This window comes from Anguilla rostrata, chromosome 1 (assembly GCF_018555375.3).
Source record: "Anguilla rostrata isolate EN2019 chromosome 1, ASM1855537v3, whole genome shotgun sequence".
Classification (NCBI taxonomy): Eukaryota; Metazoa; Chordata; class Actinopteri; order Anguilliformes; family Anguillidae; genus Anguilla; species Anguilla rostrata.
In genome coordinates, this window is record NC_057933.1 from 23397379 (window position 1) to 23411867 (window position 14489).

General features: G+C 42.1%; 1 protein-coding gene across 2 annotated transcripts in view; it reads left to right on the top strand.

The window, feature by feature from the left end:
- The first annotated feature begins 617 nt into the window (after window positions 1–617).
- LOC135252502 (XK-related protein 6-like) overlaps window positions 618–14489 on the top strand; it is a 30789-nt gene continuing 16917 nt past the window's right edge. Inside the window, exon 1 of one of the 2 annotated variants that reach the window (XM_064330646.1) lies at window positions 618–1568. In XM_064330646.1, the coding sequence (XP_064186716.1) occupies window positions 1000–1568 (569 nt within the window). In that variant the 5' untranslated portion in view covers window positions 618–999. The remainder of the gene's footprint in view (window positions 1569–14489) is intronic. The other variant, XM_064330654.1, reaches the window with a different exon arrangement.

Genomic DNA, 14489 nt, shown 5'->3' on the forward strand with positions numbered 1-14489 from the left:
CCATACCATTATTCCTCCCCCGCCAAACTTCACAGTAGTCAGTATGCATCCCACCAAATATACCAAATGGACATGCAAAATGCATGCGGTAATAACAGTAAAACATTTTGAGTGTTTAGTATCACATAGTATGCTAAAATTAACAAGAGCTTCACTACAGTTATGCACATTTTGTATATAATGCTTCTTCCTGCTTCTATACCTCATCCCTTGTAAATAAAAATAGCAAAATTTGATTTTGTCTCTAACTTGAATTTGTATATCAAAATACAGGTTCTGTGGATGATAATAATAATAATAATAATAATAATAATAATAATAATAATAATATCTTCTAATTATTTTACATATTAGGCTATAATAATTCTTTACACGCAAAGTTTGTTTTTTTTTAAATGTGTAAATATCAAAATGCTATTTACAGATTGGTCTGTCCTCCTTTTTTTCCATCGGTCCGCAACTGAGTAATTTGGTAAATCCAAGGTTTATAAATCCAAACTGCAAATGTTTTCGGACCTGTAATTTCAACACTAATCACTAGATGGAAACAGCGACGAGTTGTAGGAGACTATAAAAATGACGTCATTGGAGGTGAGTGAGTCCATTCATGGTATATTTTTAAATGCATAGTGTTTTGTAAGAGGACACAGCACACAGACCCGAGGCGTCACGCAGAAGATTTAGAAGAAACAATCTGTGCGGGGTGTCGTTGTAATCAAGTGCTTCGACACTTACTATGGATTTCATTTCTACATAGGTCCAATATGCAATTAAAATGCAACTTATCGTAGGTTTTATCGTCGCTGGTGGCGGCACTTGTCATATGAAGAACGGTTGCGTCGAGGTGGGGAAGCAGATTTCGGAGAAGACGCCTGAGCAGTGCTCTGGTATGAGCTGGACTCTACACAGCGGCCATATTTGGGGTAGAGTCAGAGAACAGGTATTTAGGAAGTGACGTCACTGTCCCCTGAAGGCGGCGGGGGCGCTTCAGAGAGCAAGATGGCAGCAAAATCTGATGGCGTGAGGGTCGCTGCCGGTTTCGCCCAGTTGCACAACCTGGACGAAACGGTGGAGTACGACGACGATGACCCGGGCGACAGCAGCGCTATTCACATCTGGCGCTGCTGCAACACTTCGTCCTGCTACTGGGGCTGCCGGAGCGCCTGCCTGCGTACTCTCCGGGGGAAGGGGACCGAACGCAGGCGGCCGCCGCCGGAGGAGCGCCTATGGCTGGACTGTCTGTGGATCATCCTCGCGCTGCTGGTCTTCTTTTGGGACGTTGGCACGGACTTGTGGCTGGCCATCGACTACTACTCCAAGAGAGACTACCTGTGGTTCGGACTGACTCTGTTCTTCGTGCTCGTTCCGTCGGTGCTGGTCCAGATCCTGAGTTTCAGGTGGTTCGTGCAGGATTACACCGGGGGAGGGCTGGGGGCTGTAGAGGGACTCAGCCGGAGAGCCACTGCGGAGCTGACCATCGGCATTTACAGCCGGGACAGGTGCTGTCAAATATCTGTGTGGATCTGGCAGGTTGTCATACATATTCTGCAGATGGGACAAGTATGGAGGTAAGGACTGATGGGATTAAAATACGAACAAAACGCACAGTAGCCAAAATGCAGACTCCCCCCTCCCCTCTCGTATTTTTCCCTCCACACCCCCTTCCCCGCGTGTCTGTCTCTCCGTCACCTGAGATGACCTGCTGTGCATGCATGAGTACACGCGACAAATGCACCTGAGTGTGTGTGGCGGCCCGCCGTCAGGGCAGACACGCTTCTCTTTCCCAAGCCAGTGCTGCCACCGCTTCACGTAACTTAAGGAGCAGTTTTTTGGGTGTTTGCACCACCACTCTGTCTGTCAAAGCTAACACAGTGCTTGTTTACCACCCAAAATAGAAGGATCACTGGGGAAATGACCGCCCGTAAACGATGCACTACCAGCTTCTGTTTGTTATAAAGTTTTCCTAAAGTTTCATTTTTAAGCCAGTCATAACAGCAATAGTTATAATAGGATGTGCTCGATAAGCACTCGGTGCTTGTGTACTGCTGTTACACGCTGGGTACGATAAGTGCATGTAAGGACTCGTCTCCTTGGTGCCCTCACACCGGATAGCTGTGGCTTGCTTAATACATTACAGTGCATCGACAGGACCTGGTTTAGGGGACACGCTGTTCTAGAGTGAAATTTCTTGTGATTAAGCAGCCATCAAAGCAATTTGTGACTGGAATCTTTGAAAAAATAAAGTAGGTGTGGATATTTCGATGTACCACATATTTACATAAATATATATAGTATACACATTATGTCAAGCAGTAGCCTATCCAGAAGACACAGTACGGCACTATTGCAGTAACCAAAAAGAACGCTCGCTTTGCAGCCTGGATGCGTAACTTATGGGATAACAGCGTTGCTGGTAAAATGCATGCTGATACTGTGGATGGCTTTGTCTTTAGATAGAACGCCCTGTGATGGCTTTTCGGAGTATGGAATCGATATTCTGAATGAGTCATTTCGCCGAACGACCTTTATAAGAGGGTGCGGGGGAGGCTGCGCTTTAGTCGGTACTTAGCTATAGCGTAAGAATGTTGCCTCGATAGGGAGTCAATAAGTTTGCCGTTGTATATCGTTTTAAGATATGTCGTAATTTAGCAGTGCCAGCCTGCGTGTGTTTATGTGAACTGTAATCCGCCTTTGGCTCGACAGATGTTTCTCTGTCTACGAACAGTTTAGGTTCCTTAAAATCGTGGTTGTAGCGATCAATCTCCGTATACCTCTTTGAGACAACTGCATCTCATTGCATTTATATGGTACGATATTCAAAAATCGCTCTGTACGTCTGTATATATTGTGAGTATTCCTGTTCGCTCTCGCGGCGGTAGCTGGGGGTGGGGGTGCTGCCTGGCCTTTATTTAAGGAGAAACCGCTGGCTTTCGCTTAATTGATGCAAGTAAGGAACCATTCACCCGACATCTTACACACAACACCATCTGGCGTTGTTTTCTAAATAAAGAATTTGTTATTCGTCTTTCGTCTTCCCCATGTGCCATGCCAGAGGAAAACCCACAATTACCATATGCGATTTGCGTTTGTATTTTCCTCATTAGTCAATTGAAGGTTGGATTTCACAACAGTCGCCCCCATAGCCCACCTCTTCCCATTGCAAGTGAGCGGGTTGTGCTGTCCGGAAAAAAATAGATCCAGCATTGTTGCGACGTCTCCTGTTATTTTTTCCCCAAAACGTTTTAACACCGTGGCTAGGCAAAGAGGTGTCCCGTCTACTATGATCAGACACTGAGCTGCTACTAGCTAGGTTAGGTTAGTGCTATCACGTGCGGCAAACCAGGATCCGTTGTTACAGGTGTTCGATGCTCCAGCGTACCCCGAGGAACAGTTATCTTAGCTCGTATTGGTTCTGTTTAAAGTGACCTGCTGCCCTCTTGGCATAGAGCTGAAGTGAAGCAGCAGGAGAGACTCTTAATGAACTGGAGCAGAAGACCCTGTGGTGCCCCCTTTTCTGCAGTTTACACCCTGTGTGTGATGCCAGCTCCTCCGTGCCTCTCAGAGTGTTGGTAGCAGTGAGGAGGTGTGAATGGATGGAGAGGAGCCCCATCTGCTCTGTGATCGCTCTCTCTCTCTCCCTCTCAGCTGCTTTCTGAAGGAATGATAAAATCTTCTCTCAGCATCTCTCTAGAGGAATGTTTCCCACAGCGGTAGCAGACTGACTTATCTGACTGGGACACAAATAAACCGGCAATGCAAATTTATGCCAAACCCCCTTTTCAAAGTACTCTATTTTTGATTCGTTTGCTGTTCATTTGAGGCAAAAAAACAAACAAACAAACAAACAAACACACAAACAAAATCGTGGCATTACTTAAAATTTCACCAGAACCAGCATATATGGGGAAGTGGAATTGTTGGGATTTTGGAGTGAAGCTGTCCAGTGCTGAAAAGCTGCCTCACTAGGGTTTTCCAAGGCTAAGTTCCGCAAGGCCAAGTTTCATTGGGTTTAAAACGTAAAGCTGCATCAAATCGTAATCAGAGATACTTCTCACTGTCTCAGAATGTCTTTCTCACTGCTGTGCTACTGCTGTCTATATTCTGTCTGCCCTATCCAGCTCCCAGTCCAAAGGGTCCTGGGTCAACTTCTTCGTATGCCTGTGAGGTTTTTTTGTATTTTATATCCGAAACTACGATGAGATGCCTGTGGTAATCGCAAAGACCTATGGGATATCCTACCTGGTGAAGGATACATCAGATGCTGCCTTCAGATTGAACTGAAATAAGGCACCTTAGAAAGACGCATCTTTTTGATGACTTCGGTTTGGGACATGCCTATGAAGGAGAAGTGTGCAAAATTGTGAAAATAGTGAAAATGCTTCTCTATCCGGCTCCCAATACAAAGGGTTCCTGGACAACTGTTTGGTATACGTGACGTTTTTTGTGTTTCATATCTGAAAGTATAAATGAGCAAGTGATTTTTGGGTGTGCTGTGAATTTGTACAGAAGAACAAAGGGATTTTTCTCCCCATAAGTAAACAATGAATGCACTTGACATTAAAACAAAATGTCTGCAGTCTTGGTTTATTACATCAGTCATACGCTTGTCCGCTTCACTTTGCCATCACGGTAGTTCCCGTTTCTTTCAGAACTGAAGGAAAATTTCACTCATCACTTGTATATCTGGCTCGCTAATGGTATGGGCAATACTGCCCACGGAATTTGGACTCGTCGCAAATCCACAATTTATTGAGACGTAACCAACAAGCGCGCCGCAAATTTGCACTCCGAGCCTTTAGGAGCCTCATCTGCAGCTAGCAGCACCACTTTTATCCTTATCAGCTCTTCCTTAAAGCTCAGGGCAATAAACAAAAGGAGCTTTCACATCCGCTGGTCTCTCATTACTCCATAAACCACATTATGTACTGATTTAAAAAATATTTTTCTACTGTCCTCGTATCTCATATCTTTGCGACAAATCTGAGGTTTTGATTTTGCTGTCAGGGATTGGTTTCCTTGCATGCCAATCAAGTAGTAGGGCGACTTGGGACAGGACTCTAAGGTTTCAAATGAGCCCTTGTTGGTTTTATGTGTTCAGTGCCTGGGCTCTTATCGGACAACACCACGGGAGGGCAGCAGGCCATTTAAATGGCTGGATTTAAAGCTCAAGTGGTCGTTTTGAAAACAGCTTGGTGTTGTCTTGTAAAATATAGGCTAGTTTCTAAACTGGTTATGACAAATAGTCAAAGAAAAAGGTTTTTCACTGAGGCCAAGTTGGAGAACTCAACAAAAGTGAATCTTCAATGTGAAAAGTATTCTTACCTTTGAAGCCATTGTAGAATGTTATGGCTTTTAGTATGTATTCATAGTAGTGTAATTTTTATTAGTAGCATTCTTACCTGTTGCTGCAAACGTGTTGGAGATGAACTATGTATAATAATTTTGCCACTGTCTGATGTAGATTGTGTGAAATAAACAGTAGAGCATATTGATTGTAAGGTGGTTTATGGTTTGTTATTTTTGTTTACAATTTTATGTATATTATGTGCGTACCAATACTTCCTCATGTATTACATTAGGTTTGATAATGTAGTCTTGATGGTATACATGTGCCCTTCAGATACTGTCAATAACCATGTCTCTGCTGTGTGTTTCCACAAAGTTATATGGCTTTACTTGAGGGCAGTGCAAAACAAACTAAAATTGTTTGTGCAAAACAAGGTAAAATTGCCTTTTTTAAGTGCTTGGGGAGATAGGGCTAAGATAAGGCTAGGTCTAGCATCAGAATACATTGTTGATAAAAGCATACAGTACACCTGACCAATCTCCTTTAGGCCCTCAGCAAAAGATCTCCTCACTGTGCCAGCAGATTTTAAAGGGAGGGGACAAGGAATTTGTGGCTAGGGCTCTGATTTTATGGAATAATTTGCCAGATTTTATGAGTCTCCAACACTGTCTACTTTTAAATCTAGTTTAAAAACCTGATTTAAAAAACGTATTTAGTATTGATTTTCTTTATTCTGTTGTATCTATACTTTGTTGTGTACAGAGCTTTGAAAGAAAAGTGCTATATAAATAAATAGATTATTATTATTGTTGTTGTTATTATTATTATTGATATATGGAGCCTAGATTTATTCAGCTAGTCGTGTTCCGACTTTACAGTGGGAAAGGGGCATAATGAGCCATCTTGGGCCCAGCTCTACAGTGCATAAGGGATATACTGAGCCAGTCTTTTTCTAACCCCAGAGAGGGAAATGGGTATTTGAGTGCCTTAAGGAGATGGCAGCCTTAATTTACGCATTAACTCTGATTATAGTGTGCCGTATTTCTCTGAGATAGCACTATGGGAAAGGCAACAATTACGATTCAAAGAAAGTTGTCAAGCCAAAGAACATGTTGGTAATTCACCAAAAAATTTTTATTTGTGTGTTGTTTGTTTGTAACATTTCCTAACGTTTTTAGTAACATGCAGATGTCCAATGACTCCCAACTAATGTCCATTAGATAAAAGATATAGGAGGAAGAAGGGTGCACTATTCTAGTTTAATGAATAGATTGGGAAGCATTCCCAGAGCAGCCAATGGACACCGTCCTGGAGGCAGTACAGCTAGCCAATATAATCCTGTTCATTCCAGTGGAATAACAAGACTCCAAAAATAAATTTTGCCTGGGGCGATTTATTTATGATAGCTAATATCTTTTCATTATTTATCCACACCAGTATCACATCAATGCAAGCAGATTTGAGGGTGGATCTGTACGGTTAGTGGATCCAGATGGGAGTTTGCTGAGGGCGATGCAGCAGGAATCAAACCGAGCAAGCCATGTAGATGGTGCAGCGGGGAGAAATGTGTGTCAACTGTAATGTTCCCTGCTGACTTTAACATTAACTGTTGGCTGTAATGTTAACTGCTCACTTTAATGTTGACTGCTGGCTGTAAATGCTGACCGCTGACCGCAGTGCTAACGTTTAACTGCATTGAAATTCCCGGTGAAAATTTAGGGACTCCAGCCACTCCTCCAACTTGCTCAGTATTCAAGAGCAGCTCTTGAGTCCCTAGATAGAACCCCGCCCCCAAGCATCTGGATGAAGAGAGAAGAAAAAGGAACAAAAAGAAAGAGAGACGAGTAGTCAGTAGATTGTTCTCATCTCCTGAACCTCTCGGTAAAAGCTTTGGTGCGTGGGCTGCCCACAGCAGGAGATGCCCTTTTTCCCACTCTCGAGAAAGGCATGGGATCACCCCCTGCCTCACTGGAATGCGCATTAGTGATGCATAAAGAATATGTGTTTTGTTTATAAATACTTCAAGGAATATGTATTTTGGTGGTACAGAGATAAATAGGTCAAATATTGTTTATTTTTACGACGAAAGAGAGGCCGGACCACAGCGGTGGGGGAGTCCAGACAATTTGGGTGATTATACGAGTGCATTAAATTGTCGTTTTGTGATTATTACTTATATTTATAATGTTTTTAAAAGTAGAACCTAGAGAAGTCATTACAATGTCAATGTTTAAGAAAGTGGACCATACTGTTACAGGGAAAGCACAGGCCTGGATATAGGCCTACTGTTATACAGTTTCTTCATATAACCACAATTTAGGGAACTGCATGCAGTTCTGGACACTGGAAGATAAAGAAACGCTTTAGAAGGTACAGAGAAGGGCAGCGGCATTATTCCAGGCATGAAACTGAAAATGTGCACAGAAGGACTTAAGGTGCTTAATCTCTTCATGTTCAATTTGGATTTGATGGAGGCTTTTATGTTTTAAAAAGACATTAAGAAGTGGAATGCAGATATATCAGGTTGTCACCAGATTATTGTCAGGGAGCATCTGGGGAAATTACGTTGAAAGTTGAAGGACTTGTTAATGCGGGTCTACCATGTCACGGAGTAGAAGCAAAGATGCTTGGAGTGGTGATGACAGGTCTTATATTTCCGAATGATCTCTGGACATTAGGGTGAGGTAAATGTCCTGTTATTGTCATCACACACTATTAAGCTGATAATACATGCTTTTGAATGATGGACTTGGTACATGGGTGTATAATTGTTGATTTATACCCAGCCTGCATGCCCCAGTTCCCTAGTTTTCTCCCAGTCTCACGGAAGCACATGCATAATTAACAACCCAATTATTACAATGGCTCTGAATGGCCAGCATCAACAGTCAGCCCTGATTAGTTGTTTGTGTATTGGGTAATATTCAGCATTTGCCGTTTGTTTGTTCTGCAGGAATGCTGCATACCTTTTTCTGCTAATGCACACAAACAACCGTGAGCTGTAATTGAGCTATGCATGTCTAAAATCCTTCCAATCAGCAGTGATGGACAGTGATTTGGTTTGATCGCTATATTAGATTGTAATTTGTCCCCATTTGGTGGCGTCCGTAATTGGTCTGGCTGTATTCTCATGAATATTCATGAAGGAACTTGGCTAAACACAGTTCTAGTACTGTCAGCAGTGGATAGTAGTTCATGCCAGGGACTCTCCATGAGTGACTGAGTAATTGATTAGTGATCAATCAGTGATTGATTATGCTGTTCTCTAGTGGATGGTATGATCCTGTGCATGTCTGTTATTAAAAGGCGTGGAAGCCTTCAGTGTGGTTGCAGAGAAGCTGGCTATGTACTACAGTCCGATTAACTAAAAAATAAAATTTCTGTTGTCAGTTCACACATTTCTTGAGGGTGAGTTTTTGATTCCAAGCAAATGTGCTGACTTGGCATGCCAACACTTCCACTAGACTCTATTCCAAGTTTTGAAGAGAGGTGTAGATCTGAGCTGGGCGATTATCAATTATTTGCTGCAATGGTAATGTCACTGGGTGAATTCGGGGATACAGCTGAAGAAAGATCTCCAAATCTAGCCCAAAATGCATTTTGTCCATTGTAACCAACTCCTGAAGAAAGATGCATCTCTTCATTAGAACACGTTTTCACCAAACATTGTCAATCTCTGAGAAAAGAGGCTGTTAACTGAATCAAATTTAATCACCGAGTTAAGAACCTTGAATTTTCATTTGAGATTAGATACTTACAGATCAACAATTCATGTCTAAGAAAGCGGCAACATCTTAAGATTGGTGTGTTTTTAAAGAGGACTAGTTGATATATGGACAACTTTACATCCAACAACTAAAGTTTATACATACTATTTACTTCAGGTAGACATTCCATCTGTAATAGATTTTAACTTTTCTTCATGTTTAAAAATGACACTCTCAGACCTTGCCAGATTTACTCTAACAGTTGATCTGAGTGGGAATCTCTCTACTTCAAGATGGAGAATTTAAGCATAACGGGAAACACCAATGAATGTTTAAGATGTAATGACACAAACAAAATTGACCCAATCCCATGTTGCGAAGGAGCCAAGGCAGTATTTAGAGGGGAAATAAATATGACATGCATCTGCAAAGAATAAAGGAAAAAAGAAAAATTAAGAAAAGATGCCAATAAACTATTAACAATGTCCAGAAAGCCATAAATACGAGGACAGAGTACTTGGAACCATGTGTTACTTTAGATGAATGACTAATTCAAGAAACTGAAAATTGCTGGTATTTTCTTTTTAAAAAATTATGGCAGTCTCTAGATGATTGAAGATCCTGGCATATAGACTTCAAAAACAGAATAACCTAACTGATTTATCGCTAAATTAAAATGAAATGCATCCAAAATAATGAATAAAAATGACACAGCAGAAAAAATTTGCGAAGTAGTGTGAACATCTGCATAAACCAGCGTCAGGGAATATAGATATGTCAAAGTCAAAAACATATCTCAGAAATCTTCAATTAAATGAAATATCTCAAGAGCAATGATGTTTTCCTTATAAAATGGATAACTGAAGAAGAAACTGTACAGCCAATTAAAATGCTTAAATCAGGAAATTCCCTTGGATTTCAGATATACCATGAATGCATTTTATATGGAATTGAAGGACCAGCTGGCACCAGTTCTCTTGAGTCTTCAGTTGGTTTTTATAAAAGGGAACTTGCGAGGAACATTGAATCACCCTCTCCTTCTATTACGGTCATCCATAAAGAGGGTAAGGATGCCTCAGCCTGTTTATCATATAGACCCATATCACTTTTAAATACTGATCAGAAAATGCTCTCTGCCATTATACCAAACAGACAAAAAATAATTTTCTAACTCCATGTTTTCATCTACCCTCGCTGTAACTTTCAATATTTAACTGATTTGTGAAAGTTCAATGTTATTTAACTGTTTTAATTTTTACAATTCCCATCGCTTTAGACAAGAAGTTACACCTCTAGTACGACATTTCAAAGTACTGCTGCATGTTTCTGGTTCTAAATTTGACACGAGTGTTGTGTCTAAACATCATTGTCGATCCTTATCTATGCTAAATTGGTGGTAATTTATCAATGTAGATGATTGCGGTGGTGCAATCAGCCTACTCTTCTAAGTCTGTCAGGATAGCTGTGGATGAATACATTTTGGGAATAAACTTGTGTTATAGCCTGAATTTTGACACTACTGAACGGAGCTGTTCGGCACGAAATAAAAAAACATGGGCTCTCGTCCCACATCACTTTAATAATAGCCTCTCTACCAGCACTTTAGTTATCAACCCACTGATCATATTGAGCAAAGCGTATAGGCCTGTATTCAGGTTAACTTGCTAATATTACTTGTTAGCTAGCCGACTGATAAATGAATGCACGTGAATGAATGAGTGATATGCAATTGTCAACAAGGAATCACCTTACCCCCCCCCCCCCAACCCTCCACCCTGAGTAACGCTGTTGCTAAATATGCATTTCCCCATAGGACCACCAGCCACAGTTGTCGGAATTTGATACAGGACCAAAATATGTATCCTTAGGCTGGACATGCAACCTGGCTGACCCAGACACCATTGTTGTTTGATGGTTCCACAGAATCTGACATACATAGACATGCACAGCGTAAATGTGTTCAGATATGTGCAGTGCAGTGTAAGGGCCGAGTATTTCTGAATTAGATTTCCAGTGGTTTTTACAAAGGGCTGTTCATAGGCTGGTCTCCCGTTCACATGCTCTTATGATGTAGCCTAGTTTCTACATATGATCATATCAAATTCAGCTGGACTTATGAGCTTTCTTTGGTTAGTGCAGGCAGGCATTACACTCTGAGAATAACAGTGTTTCAGTGCTCACACCTCTGCACTTACAGGAGATCTGAAGCGCCACGTGCGGATTAACTTCTTTACAGCTGCGGAGATTGATCCTCTGGTGTACCTTCATTTATACAATAATTGGTCTACTTCCTTCAAACCTCAGCTGTCTGCTAATTAGAAATACACATACTGTAGTAATCATCTCCGCTGTAGTGATGAAGAACTCTTTGAAGTCCCTCTTCTGAAATTGTAAAGTTGGGTTTCAGATATTTTACACCTTACAGTTGGACCAATCTGCAAAGAAATCTTAAACTTGACAGATTACTTTCAATTGTTGACTTTAAACATGTAATTCACAACTCCTGTGACTGAAATATGCTCCTGCTTTTAACCTCTGCTCTGCTTTTAATTACTGTTACACTGCTGTCTCATTCCCCATTTGATGTTGTAACTTGTTTGTTTACTGTCTTGTGCAACTTGAGTTTTATGTCAGGTCCCCCTTGTGAAAGAGATTTCGATCTCAATTGGGTTTTTCCTGGTTACATAAAATAAAAAATCCCAGTCAGACACCGTTAACATTAGACCAGAGGGTCTTGATTTCCCTCTGGTGTACTAGTGTAACAGTGCAGTAGTGGCAAAGTTCCTGGTGAAAAAGTGGAGTAGTGATAAAGGTTGTGGTGTGGTTGTGAGGTAGCGCTCAAATGCAGTGTGGTAGCATTGGAAGTCCTGGTCTAAGGGCGAAGGCTTATTTGAGTGTGTAGCTGACCAGCAGAGGGAGCCAGAGGGCTCTGCCCAGCTTTGCCAGCATAGGTGCCAGGGCGATTAAGTGCCCGGCAGGAGGAACCATTGCTGGCAGGTCGGCATGTGGAGTCTACAGTGCAGAAAATCTCTCCCTGTCAGCAGCGTTTAAGTCCCTCGGATCCGCTCACATGGTGACTTTGGCTGGCCGATTCTTTAATTATTTATAAAATCGCCCTCCGTTTTTTTCATCTCAGCCATCGTTGGTACACTACCTGCGTGGATCGACAGTAACCATTTAAAATAAAAACCATAACTGGAGGAGTGGTGCATCTTTCGGGAAAAAACGACTGGGTAGCTGTGCTTGCCAGGAGGCACTTAAGGAATACTGAGCGTCTTAAGCTCGCCCTCTTCACCCCTTTCTGGCTGTGGCTGAGAAGCAGAGTCCTTCCTGGATCTTCCCGCAGCACCCACGCCAGCCCTTTCACTCGTGAGTTCACGCTGATCCTTTCGATCGATGTTTTTGCTTATATTCGGCTGTGATTGGCTGCGAACCTAATCCTTGCATCATTATTTGATTTGGCCCAGAGGACCTGGACTCATAGCCAGAAGGCTTCGGGTTGGGATAAGGTGTTTAAAAAACATGAGATGGATAAGGTATTCTCCTGAGAAAATATGTAATCAAACTATTTAGGGGGTGGGAGAAATGTGAGGGGCAGGGTTTGGCTGCTTGATGCCCAGCATCTCACTTTCTTACCTCCTGTGGAGGAGCTGCATGGATTCCGGCGCTGTCTGTGGCTGCATGCAAACTGAAACTCACTGTCCTGAGAAACGCTGAAGCTCACTGCTCTGAGAAACTGTCATACTCACTGCTTTGAGAAATGCTCAAACTCACTACCCCCAGAAGCACTCAAATTCACTGCTCTGAGAAACAGTCAAACTCACTGCCCTGAGACACAGTCAAACTAGCTGCTCAGAAACAATGGAAACATTGAGTTGTTTTCTTTTAGTGGACCTTCATTTGCACAGCAGCAAAACAGGGACTAGCATGTGGTTCACTTAGTCTCATACCTTATTCATGTGATTCATAGAGTCATAGAGCATCACATGACTCACAGGGAAACAGGTGACTTTCTTATATTTTTATCCTACTTGAATTCCAGTTTTTTTATTGGGAGTTCAATGATGGACATTTAGTCAAACCATAAACTTTGTTTTCCACTTTTGAGAATAGAGTATAGCCAATTTTAAAGTTTTCTAAATATTGCAGAAAAAAAAGTTATAGATGTACTCACATGTAGGAGTGTGTATGGGAACAGCGTAGGTGTGTGCTTATGTTTATGTAAATATGTTTGTGCGAGTTTATTTTTGTGACTGCGTGTGTGTGGGTGTGTGTGTGTTAATGCAGGTCTTGCTGCTTGTTACATCTCTCAAGGTGTCGAGGGGTAGAAGGGAGTACGTAACATATAGCCTATAGTGAAATAAAGTGTCCGGGTGAAAAGGTGTTGAGCACATTTAGTGTAAATAATCAGGGCAGACAAAGTTGCAGGTGATATTAAAGGTGTTATTATTATAAGAGTGCAAGTGAAGTGATATTTACATTTGGTCAAGTTTACACAAAACAAGACACAACTAGGTCACAAGGCCGAGGGACATGGATGTAGCCAAAGAAATGAAATAAGCAGAACCAAACAGCGCTAGAACAAAAGATAATCTGACTAACTAAGCATAACAAAAGACTGTCTAACTACTCTTACAAACAAAAATACACAGTTGGCAACCACCCCTTTTCTAATGTGTCTATACAAGTTTCCTCCTGCGTGTAACACCGGTGTATAGAGGCCTCTGTCTTACCTGCCCCAGGGCCTGAACCACACACACACAAGCAGGGGAAACGTTTACACGCACACACACAGGTCTCTAAATCTCTACCGCACATACACAACCACACAGCGAAAACGAACAGATCAATGACAGCGAGACCACGAGCAGCGGCAGCCACGCAGCTTTTATCTTCCAGAGGAGGGATGTGATTGGTGGAGGCGGGACCAGGTTAATGATGATTGACAGCGGGGACAGCGAATGGGATGATGAAAGGCTCTCCTGCAGCATTACAGAGGGGGAAAAAAACAACACACATGACGTGGAACGTAACACTGCTCACACGCTCACTGAGTTCCACAGTGTATGAAATGCCTGCTTTTCTCCCAGTTCAGTACAAAACGCATTGTGGCTTTATTGAATGCCCCCTTTAGTCTGATTTGTTTGCCTTTTTGTGTGTTCCTCACTCCCTCCCTGTTCCTGTATGTGTATATGTGTGTGAGATTGTGTGTGAGACTGAGTATGTGTGTGAGTGAGAGAGTGTTTGAGTGTGTGTGTATGTGTGTGAGAGTGTGTGTGAGAGAATGTGAGTGTGTGCGCGTGTGTGTGTGTGTGTGTGTCTGGGTACGTGTGTGTGAGCGTGTGTGTTGTGTGTGTGCGTCTGTATGTGTTTCAGTTTGTGAATGTGTGAGTGTGTGTGTTGTGTGTGTGCGTCTGTATGTGTTTCAGTTTGTGAATGTGTGTGTGTTGTGTATGTGTGTGTGTTGTGTGTATGTGTGTGTGTATGTGAGTGTT